This window comes from Camellia sinensis, chromosome 9 (assembly GCF_055761805.1).
Source record: "Camellia sinensis isolate YWXY chromosome 9, ASM5576180v1, whole genome shotgun sequence".
NCBI lineage: Eukaryota > Viridiplantae > Streptophyta > Magnoliopsida > Ericales > Theaceae > Camellia > Camellia sinensis.
Window position 1 is genome coordinate 29,328,321 of NC_138969.1, and position 21,037 is coordinate 29,349,357.

The 21,037-nt window shown below is 34.6% G+C and overlaps 2 protein-coding genes and 1 pseudogene across 5 annotated transcripts; 1 reads left to right on the forward strand and 2 right to left on the reverse strand.

Annotated features, from left to right (window-relative positions):
• Positions 1 to 489: 489 nt before the first annotated feature.
• On the reverse strand, positions 490 to 3,092 carry LOC145788961 (uncharacterized). Of its 2 annotated transcripts, none has more exons than XM_082886416.1 (4): positions 2,956 to 3,092; positions 2,779 to 2,865; positions 900 to 1,007; positions 490 to 770 (listed from the first exon to the last, which is right to left on the reverse strand). In XM_082886416.1, exons 1-4 carry the CDS (start codon positions 2,967 to 2,969, stop codon positions 749 to 751), a joined length of 231 nt encoding a protein of 76 aa, XP_082742542.1. In that variant the 5' UTR covers positions 2,970 to 3,092; the 3' UTR covers positions 490 to 748. The 2 variants fall into 2 exon arrangements, with proteins under 2 accessions (XP_082742542.1, XP_082742541.1); XM_082886415.1 differs by having other exon boundaries at positions 490 to 807.
• Positions 3,093 to 3,160: 68 nt separating this feature from the next.
• On the forward strand, positions 3,161 to 8,496 carry LOC114310980 (mannosyl-oligosaccharide 1,2-alpha-mannosidase MNS3-like; annotated as a pseudogene). Its single transcript, XR_014339497.1, has 6 exons — positions 3,161 to 3,483; positions 4,317 to 5,200; positions 6,219 to 6,471; positions 7,388 to 7,585; positions 7,884 to 8,032; positions 8,152 to 8,496. The product of XR_014339497.1 is annotated as a mannosyl-oligosaccharide 1,2-alpha-mannosidase MNS3-like (transcript).
• A 262-nt stretch (positions 8,497 to 8,758) lies between these two features.
• LOC114310979 (potassium channel KAT3) lies at positions 8,759 to 14,510 on the reverse strand. Of its 2 annotated transcripts, none has more exons than XM_028257067.2 (11): positions 14,329 to 14,510; positions 14,032 to 14,247; positions 13,764 to 13,919; positions 13,608 to 13,665; positions 12,837 to 13,154; positions 10,915 to 11,154; positions 10,620 to 10,718; positions 10,486 to 10,518; positions 10,211 to 10,396; positions 9,351 to 10,104; positions 8,759 to 9,129 (listed from the first exon to the last, which is right to left on the reverse strand). In XM_028257067.2, exons 1-11 carry the CDS (start codon positions 14,508 to 14,510, stop codon positions 9,017 to 9,019), a joined length of 2,355 nt encoding a protein of 784 aa, XP_028112868.2. In that variant the 3' UTR covers positions 8,759 to 9,016. The 2 variants fall into 2 exon arrangements, with proteins under 2 accessions (XP_028112868.2, XP_028112870.2); XM_028257069.2 differs by having other exon boundaries at positions 9,346 to 10,104.
• Between the last annotated feature and the right edge of the window lie 6,527 nt (positions 14,511 to 21,037).

Here is a 21,037-nt window from a genome sequence, read left to right on the forward strand (position 1 = left end):
CGAGAGATACCGTGATGTTAAGCATCTTGCGAAGTTTTCTTCTGATGCAGCAAGTGTAGCAACAACATGATAATATGAACGACTATGCCATCAGTTCATTACAAGCATCTGTGGAAGCTACAATGATCAAATACAATACATAAAATTCCCCTTGAGCAGTAATGTAATACTATATTCTAAGGTATAGAACAACAAGCAAATTTAAGTAAAAAAGAATTTTTAGAATCTTATAAAACATGATTTAATAGCGGTGCGGGTCGGTGCGGTTTGGAAGAAAAATAGAAACCGGCGGATTGATAAAAGTGTCACTAGAATTTGCCATTTTTCTTACCAAAAACCGGCGGTTCGATTGACAAATAATAACGAATTTGCCTTGGCGGTGCGGTTCAGTGCGGTTTTGGCGGTTTCAGCGGTTTCGGCGGTATTATGCACACCCCTAATTTCAGACAATAAACTATGAACCATATGCAAAAGACAACTTTCACAAAGTTAAACAAAACTAGTACGATAATTACTAACAGCATATAGCGTTGACATACAAATGATCACAATGCAGTTAGGTGTTCAAAACATTACTTCTTCAAATAAGTACTTATGTACAAGGGTAATGATTTACGGGGTTTACATTCGCAATAATAAGATGATGACCATGACACACAATACACAAATCACCGTTTTCATTACACACAACGTATTAATAATGTGCACGACATCAATCCATAAACTGCATGACATCGGTTGACCAGAGTCATGGTTGGGGCTCCATCTTCCTGATTTGTCACAACAACCAATCCAATTAACACATTGCTGATGAGTAAGAAACGTAAAACATTTATTAGTTATGGGAATTACAGTTTGCAAACATATGAAGTGAGAAATAATCATTTGTTACAACTCACCACGGGCCGGGGCAAACATAATATGCACGGCCAGGATTTTTGTGAGATCTTGATACCTTCACAAAATAATGGCCATAGCACACATGCGCTGTGGCCATGTAGACGTGGCTGTGGAAAAAGAGGAAGCCATATTACTACACACAGAACAAATACATGACTAAACACAGCACCACAGATTGGGGTTATAATTGCAATACATGTATATTCGATGAAATGTAACAGTTAATTTATATAACAGCATACCAGATTGAAGGAATAACATCTACATTTATAACAACAGTTGATTGTTAACAGCATAACAGATTGAGTGAATAGGTAATTAAGTTAAGGGTATGGCTTTTGTCCAGTCCAGGATCGGATTGGACCGTGTTGATGGGCCCGTGGGGGCCCACCACGGGTCTCGTTTTGATAATCTGAACCGTTCAATGTGTAAAAATCGTCGAGTATTACATGTCTGTAAAAAATCACGTTGATCGGATATCGATAGCTATATAATACGAAACTGTTTTGATCACATAGCTATCGATATCCGATCAATGTGATTTTTTACAGACATGTAGTACTCGACGATTTTTACACATTGTACGGTTCAGATTATCAAAATGGGACCCGTGGTGGGCCTCCACAGGCCCAACAGTACGGTCCAGTCCGATCCCAGACTGGACAGAAGCCATACCCTTAAGTTAACTCCAACAGATTTGCGCAATTCAAATTCACTGTACAGATCAGATTTGTCTATTACTTTACACTTTTTTTGTGTCCATCAGTTTTAAACGTTTGTGTGCACTGGAAACAGGGTAAATGAAAGCTTAATTATATTTTTAATGAATTAACTACTAATTCATCAAATCTATTTAAACTGGAAATCAAATTAGATAATTGCAAAAAAAATTTGATGAAAAGTGAGAGATGCTCTAAACAATTAAATGTTCGTTTTAGTTTTTATTTAGATGGAAGAAAGAACAAAAAAAATTTACAGTCAAATCTCCAGAAATATAACAGTTAATTTATAATGGCATACCCATAGATTGAAGGAATAGGTGTTTAAATTATAACAACAGTTGATTGTTAACAGCTTAACAGATTCAGCAGTGAATAGGTAATGAAGTTAACTCCAACAGGTGTGCGCAATTCAAATTGAACATACAGAACTGACTTGTCCATTAGTTTACACTTATTTTTTTGTCCATTAGTTTTTAAAATTTGTGTACGCTGAAAAAAGGTTAAATGAAATAAGATTTTTTTTTTTTATCAAATTAATAATTCATCAAATCTATTTAAATTGAAAATCAAATTAGATTAAAAAACAAAAATGTTGATGAAAACTAAGAGATGCTCTAAACAATTAACCTTCTTTTTAGTTTTTATTTACATGGAAGAAAGAAAAAAAAAAATTACACTAAAAAAAGGTAATTAATTCATCGTTTTAGTTTTTTTGTCCATTAGTTGCAGATATTTTTTGTACATTGAAAAAAAGGTTAAATGAAAGAAGATTTTTTTTTTTTTCAATTTAATAATTCGGAAATAGAAATGAAAATTTTTATTAAATGTTGATGAAAGCCAAATTTTAATATATGAGAATAATTTTGAAAAAGATTTTTACAGAAAATTACATTACGAATTGAAATAATTGTTATCATGTCAAGTTTTTTTTATTTAAACTGAAAATCAAATTAGATACGAAAAAAAAAATGTTGGACAAGAACAGAGAAGAGAACTAGGAAGATCGGTGACTGAACCACCGAAGTTGAACCAAGAAAAAATATTTGAAGGGGATTACATCATCATAGGTGCAGATCGGTGAAGAAAAAAAGGAAAAGCAGCAACACCAAGTTTGTGAACGAAGAAGAAGCATAGAAATTGGGTTTGGCAACCGTACCTATCGCAGATCCTCGACGATCGGCAACTTGGTCTTTCCGTAACATTTCCGCCGAAGTGAGCCGCCGGAGAGAGGTAGTCCACTATGCTGTAAAAGCCTCCAGTTAGACCCAAGGATTAGAGATATGAGCATGTTTCCAAACAGATAAATGAACAGAGGGTAAAAATGTTTTTTTACCAATCTAATGCCATAAAGCCGGACTGCAGGTCGTGAACTCAGCTACAGTGCTGATTTTTTGAATTTTTTTCCGTTAGAGGGTAAAATAGGCTGCCAACCACGTTCCAAACACCGCCAACATGTCAGTTGAGTTTTTAAAATTACTGGTTGTCGCTATAAAAGGTGGCAATGTATATCCTCATACAGTAAGACAGAATTGGATTGGATGGTTAGTTTGAATAATTTCTTTCCACCACTCTCTTTCACCGGCGCGTTGACTCCAAAAACACAGATCCCCCAACATCCGATCCTAATTCACAGCCCACCCACTCTCTCTCTCACTCTCTCATGGTTTTCTCTGTCTAACATACACATCTGCAATGCGAACACGGAAATCTGGCTGGTGATTGAATCGAGTATGTCGAAATCGTTGCCGTACTCGATGAAAGATGTTCACTACGATAACGCCAAGTTTCGCCAACGATCGTGTCTCGAGGTTTGCAAATAACACCACCTAGATCTCGAACCCTCTGTTTGTGTACGATCGGTGTTTGATTTATGTGAATTTTGATCATATTGGGGTTTTGTTTGGCTGTGTTAATTGTTTTTTTAGTTGAATTGTGTTGTGGGATTTCTGGGATTGTGATGTAGTTGCTATTGATTTGTATAATTTGAGTGATTGATACGATTGACAATTTTTTATTGCCATTAATCATACTATATTTGATGGTTGAGCTTATAATAATTTTACAGAACACATTTTAAAGTCAAAATAAAAAATCATTTTTTCAGTGGGTAATGTTGTAGAACTTTTCCTGTATTGGATTTTTTTATTGTTGCCCCACTCGTGAAGTACTACTCTGTTTGTTACTGCACTAGTCTCTCATGCCATGCGGCTCGTTTAGCTTGCACATCATTTTGAAAGATGATATATTGCTTCTTGAACATGGAATACCAAATTACCCTTATTGAATATTGTAGCAATACAATATTCAAGGATGTCTCAGTATTCTTCTTTCAAGATTTGTTTACCATATCAAATTCTTGTATGTATTGCAGAGGGAACTATAGCTTATTGTTAATTGAATGCCATTCCTTTGGTGTGCTTTCTTATCCTAGTTTATTTATGGAGCTTCGTAAACCTATTTTTTTGTATAGCATAGTGTTAGAAACATTTCATATCATTTCGAAGTGCATAACAAGAATTGACAACCTTATCCTTCTAGTTTTTCTTCCATTTAAACCTCTCCCCTAGGAAGACTCTCTTTAAATCTTTGGATTTTATGTGCTATATTTGCTTATCTATGCTGATATTCCACAGATTTTGCTTTGAATTGAATCTAATTGTGTCTTGTTTCTGCAGATGATTACTCAGACTTTAGTACGGGGAAGTTTTTATTGTTACTAATGATTGGTGGTTTGGCATATCTTATGTTAACTCATACAAGTCCCATCAATTCTGTTAGTAGTCTAGCAAAAGAAGGCAATCTCAACACGAATGGTAGCAACAAAGTTGGTAGGTTTTGGAGAAAACCACCAAGGCTTTCTCCTAGATTAACACCTGATGAAATAAGTAGTAACAATATTTCTATTATGAGCCTGAGAAGCTAAATGCAGCATCTAAATGGAGAGCTAGGCAACAAAGTGTTAAGAACGCATTTATCCATGCATGGTCTGGCTATAAAAAGTACGCAATGGGTTATGATGAACTTATGCCACTGAGCCAAAGGGGAGTCGATAGTTTAGGTGGTTTAGGTGCAACTGTTGTGGATGCTCTGGATACAGCCATGATAATGGGAATTGATGAAGTAGTTTCTGAAGCAGGTTCATGGATTGAAAAGAACCTTCCAGAGAGGATTAGTCAGAAAGGCCAAGTTAATTTATTTGAAACCACCGTACGTGTTCTAGGTGGCCTTTTGAGTGCTTATCATTTAAGCGGGGCAGAACAAGGGAAGAACCTGATACACAAGGGACCTAAACCAATTGTCTATCTAGAAAATGCTAGGAACTTAGCTGATCATCTGCTAATTGCATTTAATTCAAGTCTAACTGTTATTCCCTTTAGTGATGTTGTTCTACATGATCGCACAGCCCATCCTGCTCCTGATGGAATGAGTAGCACTTCTGAAGTTTCCACTTTACAACTTGAATTCAATTATCTCAGCTCTCTAACTGGTGATCCGAAATATAGTATTGAATCCATGAAGGTTTTGGAACATTTGAAGACTCTCCCAAAGGTCGAAGGACGGGTTCCTATTTACATAAAGTAGGGGCATTACATCTAAATTTTTCATGATAAATCATTCCACATTTTTCAATAATAACTTCCTCTATTTCATCCTTCCTTTTATTGAACTGCCGGACAATTGACTTGATAATGATGGCCTTTTTTCCCTTATGAAATCCGTTTCTCTGGTCACAGCATCCAATATCATTGGTGGGTGGCTATTATGGGCCCTTATTGTTCACTGATAGTGTTTTTATGAGCTTAAAAGAAAATGTAAATAAAAAATGATTCTTTTAGAAAACGAAATAGCATTTGGGGCTTCATTAAATCACTAGAAAAGTTGCAATAAATTACAGACTTAAGCACACAGCAAAATTTAATATTCCAAGAGTAAATTTGTTTATCTCACCTTTGATTGCTGATATTGCGAATTTATGAATTATTCTCTCTCAAGTTCATAAGCTTCAGCGGATGTCTGCTTTTTCTTTTTTAGGGTTTAGGGAGGAGTAAGTGATCCACTAACTCTTCTTCCTTCCTACACATGCAACAGCAATTGGAATGTATTTTTCCCATTCTTCCAAATTGTCAATTGTGAGAATAGAGTCTAGAGCTGCTGTCCAAATGAAAAAATCCATCATAGATGGCACCCCAACCTTCCAAATATTCTTCCAAGGAAAAGAAATGTCTATATCACTAGATCTTTTTTTTGGGTGGGTAATACCACTAGATCCACCTCTAAGTACATCACAGAAGGTCTTAACCGAAAAATCTTATTGTTACCCATCCAAAACATCCTGTCCTCGACTTTGTGTGCCACCTTCACACCATTCAAAGAGCCAAAAAAATTCATCCACTATTTATCCTGCACTGCCCGGATGGAAAGGGGCACCCAGGAAATGCATTGTTAAAATGTTTATTTATAATATTTAGGTGTATGATACAATGTTTCAGTTCTTTTAAAATGAACCTTTTATTTATTGTTGTTTAATTAGATTCATCGGTCACTTAGGGATTACCATGGATACTCACTGGTGTTTTTTTCTTCTCATAACTGCAGCCCACATACTGGTGAATTTAACGGGGAAAACATTAGACTGGGATCTCGTGGTGACAGCTACTATGAGTACCTTATTAAAGTATGGCTTCAGCAGCAAGATAGTAAACTGACATATTTACGTGACATGTATGAAGAAGCAATGAAGGGTGTTAGGCACCTTCTTGTTCGAAAATCTAACCCAAATGGATTGGTTTTTGTGGGGGAACTGCCTTATGGACCTAGTGGTGCCTTTAGTCCCAAAATGGATCGTCTGGTATGTGGTTCTTGACTTTATAGTATTTCCAAATAAAATACCATTTCACACCATGGCTCACTGATACTAACTGTCAGAAGTTATGTAGTAGTTGACTAGTTAGAGTATAATTGTTTGTTTCACTTCTTCCAATGAAATACAACTGGGTTCTCTTTCTATTCATGTAGAAGTATCTTGAGATTCTTAACCTCTTGGTCGACATATGGTTCACATAAAGCACTTTTTTGCTGGGTTGTAAGGCTAAGAGGCTAAAAGGCTTTTGGCTGCTTCATGTAATTCAGTTCCCTTAATATGAGGATTGTTAGAGGAGATTTATTCTTTTTCTCATCTGCAATTTTTTATATGCAGTCAGCATCTGTGTTATGTTTGATGAATGCAATCATGCACTCAGTAGACAAGGAACAACATTTCATTTTGTGCTCACTAGACACTTCCTTTCCGTATATTAGTACTACTTTTACTATTAGGCATGTTTCTTTGTTATGTTGTATAGTTTGTCCTCAAAATGCTCTAGAAAGATGATAATCTGATATACACTTAATTTTACCTGAGAACAATAGTTTGTTTTCAAGGGAGCATTTCATTTTTTTTCGTTTACAGAAATCATAAGATAGATGGTTCCATTTGTCCACCCTTCAGATCTGTTTAGAATTTAGAAATACATACTTCAGATGTTAAACACTGTTTGAACTCTATGTATATTTGTGATTTTTCGATTATATATGTATAGCATATGTAATCCTAAATGTATTTGCACAAGATATAAGCAGCAGTGGCTTCATTTTATTGTGCCGTCGGTAAAAGCAATCAATTCATTGGATTGGACCTTAAGAAGCTCATTATTGCACTCTTAATATCCTTTATCATTTATTAAGTATCGTGTCATGACATAGAAGTATTTAACTTCCCTGTTCAGGTTTGTTTTCTTTCTGGTACTCTGGCTATTGGTGCCACCAAAGGCATAACAAAGGAAAAAGCTATGAGAGCCAATTTGCTCACCTTTGAAGACCTGAAAAATCTGAAGCTTGCAGAAAGTCTTGCTGAGACGTGCTTTGAGATGTATTCAGTAACTTCTACCGGTCTTGCTCCAGAAATTGCTTACTTCAATACGGAGGTCAGTTAGTTTTTTTATATTTTAAAATGAGGTTTAACCAAACAGTGATCATGCGTCTATTAAGTGAGCCATTAAATTATCAGAAATGCTACAATCACGGTTTTTTCTACGGAAAAGTGCATAGATTGCAGTACTGCTACTACTGCATTCTGTGCACTTTTTTGGAAAAATTTATACCCACTTACCGTTAAATTATTTGTTAATTGCAAAACTGTTATTTATTTTTTTTCTTTTTCTTTTTCAATTCTTGTCAATTGTGCTTGTGAAAAGATTTCATATCAGGTTCTGCTTTAAGCAGGGACATTCTGAAGAAGGTCCAGATGGTGGGAACAAGAGCTCAAAATATGTGCATGACATAATTATCAAACACGCTGATCATCACAATCTTTTGCGTCCTGAAACTGTTGAATCATTGTTCATCTTGTATCGCATAACTGGAGATCTGAAGTACGTTCCGTGGATTTAGCTGTATTAATTTTTCCTATATTATAAATTTAAGTTTCATTCACTGCTTAATCTTTTAAGTTGTGCAATTCATTTAGACCATCTATCATGTTTTTTTGCAGATACCGTGAATGGGGTTGGGAGATCTTTAAGGCATTTGAGAAATACACGAAGGTCGATTCTGGAGGTTACACTTCTCTAGATGATGTAACTGTTCTTCCTCCTCAAAGAAGAGACAAGATGGAGACCTTTTTCTTGGGTGAAACACTGAAGTATCTGTACTTGCTGTTTGGGGACAACAATGTCATTGCTCTGGATGAGTTTGTTTTTAACTCAGAAGCTCATCATTTTCCTATCAAAGGAACTACCAAGGGGCAATGATACTCTGACTACAGCCAAAGCATTTATACTGTTTAAAGCATAATGTTGCGCTCGCTTAATAGATTTTGTGGGCACAAATTGAAAAATGAGTGAAAATTTTACACAGTTCTACTGTTGCATCTGAAAGCCATGGTAATCTGGGGATGATATTGACAAGTATTAGCAGTGGCTCAACTTGGTTGTTTTTTTGTGCAGTGAATTGATGGTTTATCTGCACCCATCCCTCTGTCACATAGGAAAACCTGAGGGAAAAATGCTTTGGAATTCTGTATCTGTATGCCACCACCAGACGATGACAATTTTGCAAAATGTGTTTTTATCAGTAGATATGGAGTGATCCACTTAGACTTTTTATTTTTATTTTCTTTCATCTGTAATGAGTCAAAGGCAACCATATGTAACTGATTTTTTTTTTTTTTTTTTCTAGTTTTATAGTTTTCCAGTATTATTTAATTACTTTGGAGAGACCATTGAATTGATTGATGTAGTCTTCTTTTTGTTGGAATTTATCATTATACAATTGCCTTGAAGCTAGAAGCAAAAAACATGAGTACATTGTGGCTTTTCAATGATTTTTAGGTCACAGTGCAATCTTTACTTTCAAGTTCATTTTGAAAGGAAAAACAGATGGTCCCCATCTCGGACAACACTTAAGTCATCTATTTCTGCGTTCTCTGCATTAACGACTTTTGTAAGATAATAGCCTCCAAATTTTTCACCTGCAATACCACAAGGTGCAGGATAACAAACAGATAAAGCACTAATAAACAAAAACATGTCTGTTTAGTATAACAGCATCGCCAATTAGTATTCAATGTTTTAATTTTTTCTACTATATTCTGTTTTTTATATATTTATTTGAATGTATCAACTAATAAATGATTATTCTGAAATTTCAGGTTCATTGTCAAAGTACTCGTTGCGGTCAAACAAACCTTACCGGAAATCCTGAATAGCTCTTCTAGGGAATCAGGTAGGATTATTAGCTTCGCAAGTTGCTTTTGTGACTTACTGTTTTCTTGGAACTTCATGTGAATGGTGACTCTCTTATTCAATTTGTTAATATCGCTATCAGTCGAACTGCTAGAATGGCCCGAGCTGATGATTGTGGGTACCTGTCTAAACTGAGACTTGGAACGATTGAGCCCACTGATTCTTGTGGGTTTGAACTGACCTTTCCTGGTGTTGTGATCTGTTTCTGAGCTAACAAAATCTATTTTTTGTTCATCTAATACCCATCTATTTTCATAACTTGGTAAGAGGTCATACATGCTTTTGTTTCCTTGCTGTTCAGCTAGAGCTTTCGGGGTCCACCCTCTGGCATCTGGTTTATGTGTATTTGGTCCTTCTTCCATCAGAATTCTAACCATTTCAAGATGCCTGTTACGAACAGCAACCTGAAGAGCTGTTTGGTTACTGTCATCTGTTGAATTTACATCCATTCCTTGTCCAGTAAGATTATGCACTTCTCCTGTTTCATTCTTCCCTGCAACCTCTGAATTATGGAAGTTGATAGCCCTCATATCTTGTACCAACAGATCTCCATGTGAATGCTTTTGGCATACTGATGGCTTATCGCATACAACATTAGAAAAACTATCTCTTTCCAGTACCCCATCAAGCCACTCAGCCATGTTCAAATCTGGACCTCTTTGTTGATTTACAAAACCAAAGCTTTTGAGCCCATTCAGTTTCTGTAAATGAGAAATATAGAAATCAAACCTTCTCGCTGTGTGTTTGGGTGGGAACTAATATATATATATATATATATTTTTTTTTTCAGTTTAATCTTGTTCATACCTTGAAAAGATTGGTCATTATAATGTGCCCATCTTCTGTATTTGCTTGAATAATGTTCATCAGTATAGAACCGTTGAGCCTTAGTATTTGAGAAATCTCAGTGGTTTGAACTGTGAATGGCTGTGGCATATGACATAGAACCCCTATTTCCCCAAACACATCCCCTGCAACAGCCTTTCCTATAGCCTGTATAGTGCACGAGGGAATGTCAAGTTAGGTTAGTTATGTTCTCTGTTCTAAAAATAGTGAATCTATTACTGTTGAAAATTACATACTTGGTCATGCCCGTCAATATGTGCAATCAAATCCTGTATCCACAAATTGTTCCGATCTAAAGTTGTTAGAGTTAAGCATTATTGAGGATTTACAAGTACAATGTTGTAATTAAATGAATATTAAGCTCACTTACCACTGCTCCTGAGACCAGTATGTAGAGATCTGTTGGAGCCTTGTTCTGTAAGATCACATCTTCCTTTGGTGGGTAGTATTCTGCTTCCATTTCAGGAACCTTTTCCAAAGAAAGTATTTCTAAGTATCTTATAAAAATTATGTTCAACCTTCTTCTTTCTTTCCCCCTTGAAAATTAGGTTTAGCTTTAGAATCAAAACTCAGCTCTTTGCTTTCTGGCTTCTTTGTAAAAGAAGATTTCATTCATAACATACAAAGGTTAAAAAGGAGAAACTAGAGAGAAAAAAGATGAATACCAATTGCAAAAGGAAATCATGAGAAACACCCTGGAAAAGATGGACGTTTTGAACAATAGGGAAGAACAGATAGTGTGCAATACTCAAACGAATAGCTTTTGGCAGACCGTTCAATGTGTCTTGATGTTTCAATCCTTCTGTTCTGAACTTGAGACATATGTGAGATAAAATTTTGTTCTGCACGTGAGAGGGCAATTGATTTCGTCTAGCGAATTCTTTAGCAGCTTTGATTGTTTCCCTCTACAGCACCAAAGAAAGTTAAGTTCTTTAACAACAGGACAGACAAGTTTGAGAAAATATACTATGACGACAGGAAAAGGATTTAAATATTAGAACCTAGCTGGTAAACTACAATGCTTAGAGTAACTTCTTTAAAATGAATGCTTACTTTACTAGTCACAATAATGTATCATGCACTTGCATATCTTGTTTTTGTCTTTTAATGGCTGCTTGCTAAGAAGCATGGACACTTCTAAAATAGTGGCGTGTCTGTGTTGCGTCAATGTCGAACATGACACTCATAGGATACTTCCAAACACTTGTCAGACACTCATTTGAACATGTCTTTTCTTTTCTTTTTTATATATATAATTTTTTATATCCGGACATTTGGAGATACACATGTCCATCATCTAGACACCCATGAAACTTATTATAAGCTTGAACAAAAAAAATTAGTATACAATCATATTTATAGCAATTAGCATTATGTTGTATTTTTTGTTATCCTTGAATGATATATTTCATATAAATAACCTATGTTACATAGACTCTTCAATTTAAATCAAATATTCATGTTGGACACCCAATAATTGGACAAAGGTGTGAGATACGTGTCCGATAGTTTCCATCGGACACTTCTTATATATTTATATTTAAAGCGTTCATTATATGTATATATTATTGTATAATTGCTATAAAATGAGTAAAATTCCTTTGTGACTGGTGAGAATATAATATAAATAATAAAGTTGACATTCTCTCTATAATAGCTTAAGCTTTTAGATAAGTTGGTGGTCAACAATTTAATATAGTATCAGAATGCCTACCCGATAATTAAAAATGCTTGCACATGTTTGGCCTGCTACGAAGAAAACCCTACCCACACATGAAGGGGCGTGTTGAGAATATAATATAAATAATAAGTTGTCGCTCTCTCTAGCAGCTTAAATTTTTATATGTTGCATATAACATCATTTTATCATATATAATAGATTAAAAATATAAAAACATGAATTTAATTTTGGCCAAGTCCTCATACCCTTAAATCTACTTCCATACCCGTACTTGTACCTAAGCTTGGTCTTACTTCACCATCGAGAAACAAAAGAAGACTTCCATCTCCAAGTTTAACTCAGACGTAGCTTCCTTAATTTATGGACAGCATCGTTGTGGTAAAGGTCGTAATGCTAGAGGAATCATTACTGCAAGGCATGAGGGGGGGGGGGGGGGCGATACCACTCTGGAAGAACTAGAATTCTAACCTTGTGTCAGGACCAACGAGCCTCACGCTTGGCGCCAATGAGGTGTTTTTTGAGGAGGGGGGGGGGGGGGGGAAACTATGCCTTCGCCATATGAAATATGAATATCAAGTAAAAATAGTGTGGCATTGTCCATGTAACATAAATGAAATAATAAATATATTATGTTATATATTTTGTGTATGTCCTTTGCGTGTCGTGTCGTGTCGTGCATTTTTTAAAAATTGTTATATTGGCATATCCGTGTCCGTGCTTCTTAGGCTGTGAGTGTGTTTGAAATTTTCCATATATATTTACCCTGCTCTAGGTGACAGTACATATTATTTAACAAGTTTTCTATTCTTCCCTCTATAATCTAGTTATAGTGTGATCTTTTACAACCTTAAACAGGTGAAATCCAGCTTGGAAGCTGCACAAAATTATAGGAGAGAGAGAACATACGAAATTTCTCGTGTGGCCGGTCCAATGAACTACGAGGTTTGTCATGTTTCCGACAAGGTATGATGTCAAGCCCAAGTTGAATAGCATGAAAAAGATATCAAACAACATCTCTATTGGATTCTCGGCATGCAAATCCCCATAACCAGTGGTAGTTAGTGTTGTGATAGAATAGTAAATCGAAGTCACATATCTATCCCAAATGCTCTCTTCTTTGAAATTCGGGTGGACTGCACCAATCCATGTTTTCTTTGCATCGTAGTATCTATCCGCAATCAAATAGTTAAAGCATCCGGCACAGTGTACTGCAAATAGTGTAACCTGACCAATAGAAATGAAAGAAACGGATGTTTTCAATTTGTTGCTATATGACATTATGGTTACGGCAGCAAATGAATCGAGTAGCTTGCGAGCTTGTCTCGGCTTGGTGCAGCTCAGTTCGTTATGTATATAAATGAGCTTGAGCCTGATATTTAGGTTTATTTAATGAACAAGTCGAGCTCAAGCTAGAATAAGCTCGGCTTGTGTATTATTTGTTTGAATAATATAAATTTTATAAAATATGTTATATATGCATATTTAATAACAAGCCGACCAAGCTTGATTATTGAGCCAACGTTTTTTTTCACTATCAAGCTTTGAATCGAGCCAAGCTTGAGCTGGACTAAATCTTCGAACTGAGCTTGCTCAAGCCCTGCAAAGCTCGATTCGGCTTGTTTGCAGCTGTAATTATGATATTTACTGAGAAACTTGATAGATTGTTTGGCAGCTTACAGAGATTAATTTTGTACACCGAGTCCAGAAGTAGTTGAACCGGATGTTCTTCTCCAGTCTGAAGAAAAGAAAACTGCAGTGAGTATTGTGCTTCTTCCAGCGTAATTCATTCAAGATTTGGAAAACCAAAGACGGGATTAAATGAATCTGGTAGACCTTGCAAACAGAGCGCTGACTCGTCTGAGACGCCAAAGTCTGAGCATGTTGAGCAATTTGAAGCCAATCCCAGTGCTATGATTTGTCAACAGGAGGCTGAGCGATTGAAATGGCACTGTTGAACAGAGATCGAAAACAAACCAGGTTGATATGTACCTGCAAGTGAAAAAGATCATACAAAGAGTGGTCAGTGATATCTCAGGAAAATAAATAGGTAAATGATCTATTGGATTCTATTGGTTTATGGTTATATGCTGCTTTTATAAACCTGATTGCAATTTTTTTAGGATCGTCAACAACAATATGAGTTTGGCTGTCAAGATATGCTACGAAGAATGTGAGAATGATATCGGTGGCAAAGAAGCAATTGACAATGTTGTTGATTATGAAAAGCACATCTTGCTTGTAGCTCAGAAATGCAAACTCAAACGGGCAGATCCAGGCTAAGAAAACAACAAAAACGATCAAGAACCCTTCCCAAGCCCTGAAATGAAGAACATTGAATGAGAAACAGCAGTTCTTGATGAAAAAAGTGCGTGTTTAGGCAGAGTTAAGAGGTCATCACCTGTACAGGGGACTGAATGGGGAGATTATGTATCTTCGAAGTTTGGTTGCGTGGTTGATACTGGCTCCAAGACTCGGGATGAGGACATCACTAGAGAAGAAGCCATTGGGGCAGCCAATACCCTTTTGAAATTCATCCACACTGAAGAGTTGTAGGAAGTTTTTTGCATACGAAAACGACATTACGTGGATTTGAATTTGTCAAAAGCTCAAGTAGAGTTTGCTAAGCTGTGTCGTGCTGGTAAGTTGGTTGGAAGAGCTTATAAATAGCATGGTTGTTGGCCAGTGACAAGGGTAAGTGCCTCTCTTTCTAACTTTTTTTTTTTTTTTTTTTCCTGATATGCTTCGATCCGAGTTTGGAAGGATTATGCAATTAATGAATCATTAAGGGCTAGGAGAGAGAACGAAAAAGGTGAAAATGAACTTTTTTTCTGGTTGAACAAGAAAGGTATGAGAGAAACAAGATAAGAGTGGCAGACATGAGGTTCTCTGTAATGCAGTTGCAGAGAGTGTGTGTGTGTGTGTGTGTGTGAGAGAGAGAGAGAGAGAGAGAGATGTGAAGGTAGTGATAATGCAGTTGCAGAGAGTGGCAGACATGAGGTTCTCTGTAATGCAGTTGCAGAGAGTGTGTGTGTGTGTGTGTGTGAGAGAGAGAGAGAGAGAGAGAGAGATGTGAAGGTAGTGATAATGCTGGAAGCTCCATCATGAATAAATGTAAGGGGATGAATGATATATGGGGAAGGCTTTTGAAGGACAAATTTGAGTGAAATTTAAAATGTGTGATTTCATTTTAGAATCTAAGAATGGACCAGACAAGTAGTGAGAATTGGGTTGGTGAGTAAATGTTTAGTGTGATGATAATATCACGTCATCATCGACAACATACTGGTCTTGTTTGATTTTTCCCTTAGAGAGACAATTTTTGAGGGAAAAAAAAATTTAAATGTGTTTGGTTGAATATTTTTGAAAAAAAAAAATTTTAAATCATTTTTCTCTCTACTACACATCAAGAGAGAGAGAGAGAGAGAGAGATAGATGTGTGAAGGTAATGATAATGGTGGAAGCTCCATCGTGAATAAATGTAAGGGGATGAATGATATATGGTGAAGGCTTTTGAAGGACAAATTTGAGTGAAAAATATAAAATGTGTGATTTCATTTTAGAATCTAAGAATGGACCAGACAAGTAGTGAGAATTGGGGTTGGTGAGTAAATGTTTAGTGTGATGATAATATCACGTCATTATCGACAACATATTGGCCTTGTTTGATTTGTTTCTTGAGACAATTTTTGAGAAAGTTTTTTTAAAAAAAATGTTTGGTTGAAATGTGGTGATATTGCGTGTTCATGCCATTACATTAAATTTTTTTATGAGATAGACAGAAATTTTCACAAATTTGGAATACTACCTGATTGTGTGCCCAATTAATGGTATTTTATGATCTGTTAATTACTTATATATTTATTTAAATCATGTGAGCATATTATTAGATGGGTACACAACCAACATTGTGTTGTGTTCTAGGAATATAAGATAATTACTCCAGGATAGGAATTTTGTGTTATGGATCCACGTGGACCAATGGAGCGTTGTTTTTGGATGGGACAACAAAGCCATGTTACCACAATTCTCCTCTTAGGAAGAGCCGAAGGTTGTTTGTTTATGTAGAGCATTCACAAGCATATATGTGAATTGGATTCTCCATGGAGTAACGTTAAAGATTTTAAAAATTTTATCAAAGTGTGAGACTTACATAATGTGAGTCCTATGTGGATCCTACACTCATGTGAAACATTTAGTAGAACTTTTGATAGAATTTTTAAAATCTCTAACATTTTTGTATATCCCAACTCTCTCCCTCTCTCTCCCTCTCTCTCGCTTCTAGGTCTATTGCATTTACACTCTCCATCACTTTCTTCTTCTAACCATCTTCCAACACCTAATTTAATGGCCATAAAATATGATAATGATTAGTTGTTGAATTATAACTTTTAGATAAAGTGTTGGATAATGGCGAGAAGAAGAAAGTGTTAGAAAAGATCCGAATCTACTAAATAGGCAATTGCCTAATGCCCAAACTGAGAGAGGCGTCGGATTTTTATATATGTCGGGAAATGTAACCTTACATATTCCTTACCATAAGAAATTATCCATTTTTATAGTGAAAGTAGCAAATACTTGTCTTATATTTGCAGTAAAAGCTATGAATTGAAACATTATACGGTAAAACTTAAAGTGAAAGTTATGAACCATTATAATTATGTTATAAACTGTGTGGTGTGAATGTTGTAAACTATTTGTGGTGAAAAATATTACAGACTATTGTGGTAAAAAAAAAAAATTTTAAAAAAGTTATGACTTATTGTTATGTTTGTTACATAACGTTAATATACACTTTTAAAAAAAAGTACATGTAGCAGCTCCCATATATATATAATACCTTCTTTTTTTTTGTATATTAAATTACTTTTTTAGTTTTAAATGTCATTTTCAATAAATAAATATAAAAAAAAAAAAAAAAATCTCGCTCGTCATTAAATATGAAACCATACATAAAGATTACCTTACATCTATTCTCTATTTTATTTATATACTGAAATTTTTCTTTTGTATATGTAAGTTATTTTAGGTCAAAACACAAATTTATGTGTGACGAGTTATTCTCTTTTTTGTTATGTGTATAGTGTGTTTCGTTCACGTGATATGATATGTTTAATAAATTGTAAATATATATAAATGTGAGAAATAAATTGGAATAATTACAGCCAAGTGTAATTTTTAAAAAATAATTATATATTAATAAAAAATTATAATCATTAATATTTATAAAATGTATCATTAATTTATAATTATTTTTACAAAATATCACTGATTTGATATTTTTCCAAAGGGTGATGCTAAGGACTCCCAGTGACTGGGCACCCCCAGTGATACATAACACACTACCCGTGGCTGAAGTCCAAAAAACAAAAAAAAAAAAAAAATTGAGCCAATCAGCAAGGACCCCCAACACCCCTACTGGGGTCCAACGCATTTTCCTTTCCGAAATAAATTTCCTTATCAGTGAATACCCTCAACCCAAATAAATTTCCATGGTTGTGAATACCCTCAATTGAAGATGGCGCCGCCCATATGCCTATCAGGAATGGTGGTCCCTGGTCCTCCATGAAACACATTACCATAATTTAGGTAGTGTTTGGTTTTAGAATTATAATTGTGTTTGGTTTTAGAACTATAATTTGAGAATAGAATTGTATTTTAAATTTGTGAGTTTTAAAATTATAATGTGAGTGTGAAAAATTTGTTTGGTTATAAGTTTTGAAAAGAGGTTTGAAAAGAATTTTGAATTGAGTTTGAAATGAATGATATGACATAATATTTAATTTAAAAACTTATAATTTATAACCAAACACATAACTCAAAATTTTATTCAAAACTCATAAAAATATTTTTTAAAAATTCAAAAATATTTTTTTATTTAAAATATAAAATAAAAAAAAAGGTGTCAAAAAAAAAAAACTAAACACTATTCTGGACAACCGGGGGATGACCAGGTAGACGAGTTTTCAAACGCGGGTGTGGAAATGATTTTTGAAAACTGTATCCGAACGGAGGGTGTAAAAGGAGGGATAAAATTATGATCTAAGAGTTTCACCAAACACAGCCTTAGACTTTTCTTTGCATAAAGTGAAGAATATTCAAGACTTCATACAGTTATTTTATTTGTACAGAAATCAATTATAAAATTAGATATAATTCTTTCACTTAGGCGTGGAATTCACAAAAAGAAATGATCCACCCCATAAGAGAAAATTATGTTGAGTATTGTGGTCATTATCTATCTCTCACGATAACAGCTTAAACTTTTTAAAGTTCTTAGACTAAACATTTTTTATCTTTGCCTTTAAAAACTTGAAATCTTCTGCAATAAATATTTTTTAAAATTTTCCTATGAGTCTTGAATGACAGCCCAAGTGCTCAATTTCATATATTCCTCTCATAGCGAACCCTTTGATAGCCCATTTGGCACCTTATTGTAGAGCTTTCATTCTTTGACAAAGAGGATGAGTACCATTCAATCTAATTAAAGAGTGTTTGCCGTCATATAAGATAAATGATTTTAAAATAAAATATTTATAATTTTAATATATTTTTTTATATATTTGAAAATGTTTTTATGTGTCTTGTACACATTTTATAATGCACTTTTTTACACATGTTTTAACAGTTATAACATCCCTAAAAACTTGCTTGTTTTCATTTTTTAGAAAACACTTTTTAGAAAATTTTACATTTTTATTTTTCGTGTTTTTTTATTTTTACTGATTTTTTTTAATATTTTAAGCAATTTTTTTACTTTTTAGATACACCTAACATAAATACACCTAAAAAGTAAAAAAATTGTAAAAAAAATCTTTTAAAAATTCACTAAATACCAAAAATACAAAAAAAAAAAATAAGAATTCAGTACATTTTTTATATTTTTATGTATTTATTAATTTTTTAAAATATTTTTTCACAATTTTTTTACTTTTTAGATACATCTAACTAAGGTGCATCTAAAAAAGTAAAAAAAATGTTTAAAATTTAAAAAATATTCGCTAAAAACAAAAGAATACGAAAACCAAAAAACTCAATTTTTAAAAAACTCAATTCAGAAAACTCAAATCAAACACACTGATTTTTAGCCTTCTTTTTTTTAAAAAAAAAAAAAAATAGTTAGAATGTTTGGTTGGTAATTCCAACATGATGGATTGGTTAATCATATCAAAAGTTGACAAGACCTAATCCTAATGAATGTGAAGTTTGGACTTGAGTCATCAATGCTTAATGAGTTAAAACATGATTGAGTCGCTTAATTAGTGCAAGAACCGCTCACAAGTTGCTTAATTTCATCTAAAATCACAAGAAAACAACCCCTCACAATTTGGTTTTCTTACACTTTTTAAAGGGGTACACAAAGTACTTCCCAGTGCATCAAGTATGATCAAATTTTTCCAATGATTGGTTTGCATATCTAGGGTTTTGTTATCATTTATCTCCAATACATGGAGTGAGCTAGCATGCTCATTGTAATTGCTTCTCTTCATTCAGTTTACTTTTAAAAATAAATAAATAAATTTAAACACTGTAAAATTTAGGCTGGTTCAATTGGGATGAGATTCTATTCAAGTTCAACCTGAAATATATAGTAATTTTTAGAAAGTTAACCTGCAGCTCAACTTCTAGTTTGAATTGATTTGCCTTATCACAATACAAGTAATGGCGGTATGTAGTTTTTTTTTTATTATTATTAATATTTTTTTAATAGCCAAATGTGAGTTTTATTTATTTTTATTTTTTTCCAAAAAGAAAAAACCTAGAGGATCCAAATAATTAAACTAGACACAGATGTTGAACAGATATTTCATACTCCTATCTTTCTTGTTTGTGATGAACACGAATATTGTAGAAGAAATAGAAAAATTCATGTAACATAGACCTGATAGAAAACTTTGCGGAACATAAACTAAAAACTATTAAGGATTCAATTCTATACATAAAAACTACATGAATTTCTACTATACAAAATAAGTGTATACTGTTGGCTACATATTTTGTAAAAGCCAGTTACAGTTCGACACGTGGCATAGTAAGGGTAATAAAGGAAGGTTATTCAAGCCTCTAATCCTGATCGTACACGTGACAATAAACATTGGTCCTCACATGATCCGAGTAACACTAGATCAAATAACGGGATGCAAGATGACGTGTCTTCAAACGGTTACTCATATTCAAATCTAAGTACAAGAGGGAAGCTCAACTGCCAGTAATGGCGTAATGGAGCTACTTGTAAGGGAGCATGACCAGCGATCATGGAGGAGCAGTTCGACAGTTCGAAGTGCAGTTCGAAGGTCATCACTGACGAGTATAAATAGCAGGGCAGCCCCCAGAAAGACGACGGACTCAGATCATACAAACCAGTCATTTACTTCATATATTTTCTTTCCAGTCATTTACATTTCCAGTCTTTAAATACCTGCACTTTAAATACTCGCACTGCACTTCGATTCATAGGAGTAGCTTCAAGTAGATTCAAGTAGATTGCTGTTGTAAACCTCTCCGAGGCTGAGTTCGGACCATTGTAAGTGTTCATTTTTATGAAATACTTCAATTGTTCTTCATATTACTGTTATTTCTCTTAATTTCTCCTAAGTCAAGCCACCAGTAAAAGTCCTCTTCACTGAGGCTGAAAAGAACTAAAACACAATCGTCTGATAATTGGTTGGCAATTATAATTTCTGTAAGGACTGATTGATCCTTGCTGGCACGCTCACATTCACAAAAATACCCTTCGAAAAGCCAAAAAGCCAACATATATTTTTGGCACGCCCGGTGGGACTTAATTAAAAATGGCTAGAAGAAGACGACAAGGAGAAAATGAACGCTTCGAAGAAGGCGTGGAAGGAGAGGTAGAAATACCAAATCCAGAGGATAATGTGGTAACACATCCTGTGGAAACTCCTATATTGTCAGAACCCATGGTCGAGCAGACCAGTACTTCTGGACAAGAACCATATGTTCATATTATTGGACAAAACCAAGGAATTGGACCGTCCACTATGCCATTTATTCAACCAACAAATCCATGGGATGGTTTAGTGAACGCCATGGGACAACAACTAATGAACACAATGGAAAGGTGGGCAACATCCTTTTTGGATCGAATG

Excerpts from the sequence above, each read along its gene's own strand:
- LOC114310979 (XM_028257067.2), bottom strand. The coding sequence starts at position 14,510 with ATGTCGTTTTCGTATGCAAAAAACTTCCTACAACTCTTCAGTGTGGAT. Across the intron at positions 13,666-13,763 it reads GTCAGCGCTCTGTTTGCAAG|ACTGGAGAAGAACATCCGGT; the intron begins GTCTACCAGATT and ends TCTTTTCTTCAG. Across the intron at positions 10,397-10,485 it reads ATATTGACGGGCATGACCAA|GCTATAGGAAAGGCTGTTGC; the intron begins GTATGTAATTTT and ends TGCACTATACAG.
- LOC145788961 (XM_082886415.1), bottom strand. Across the intron at positions 1,008-2,778 it reads TCGTCGAGGATCTGCGATAG|CCACGTCTACATGGCCACAG; the intron begins GTACGGTTGCCA and ends CTTTTTCCACAG. Across the intron at positions 808-899 it reads TATGTTTGCCCCGGCCCGTG|CAATGTGTTAATTGGATTGG; the intron begins GTGAGTTGTAAC and ends CTTACTCATCAG.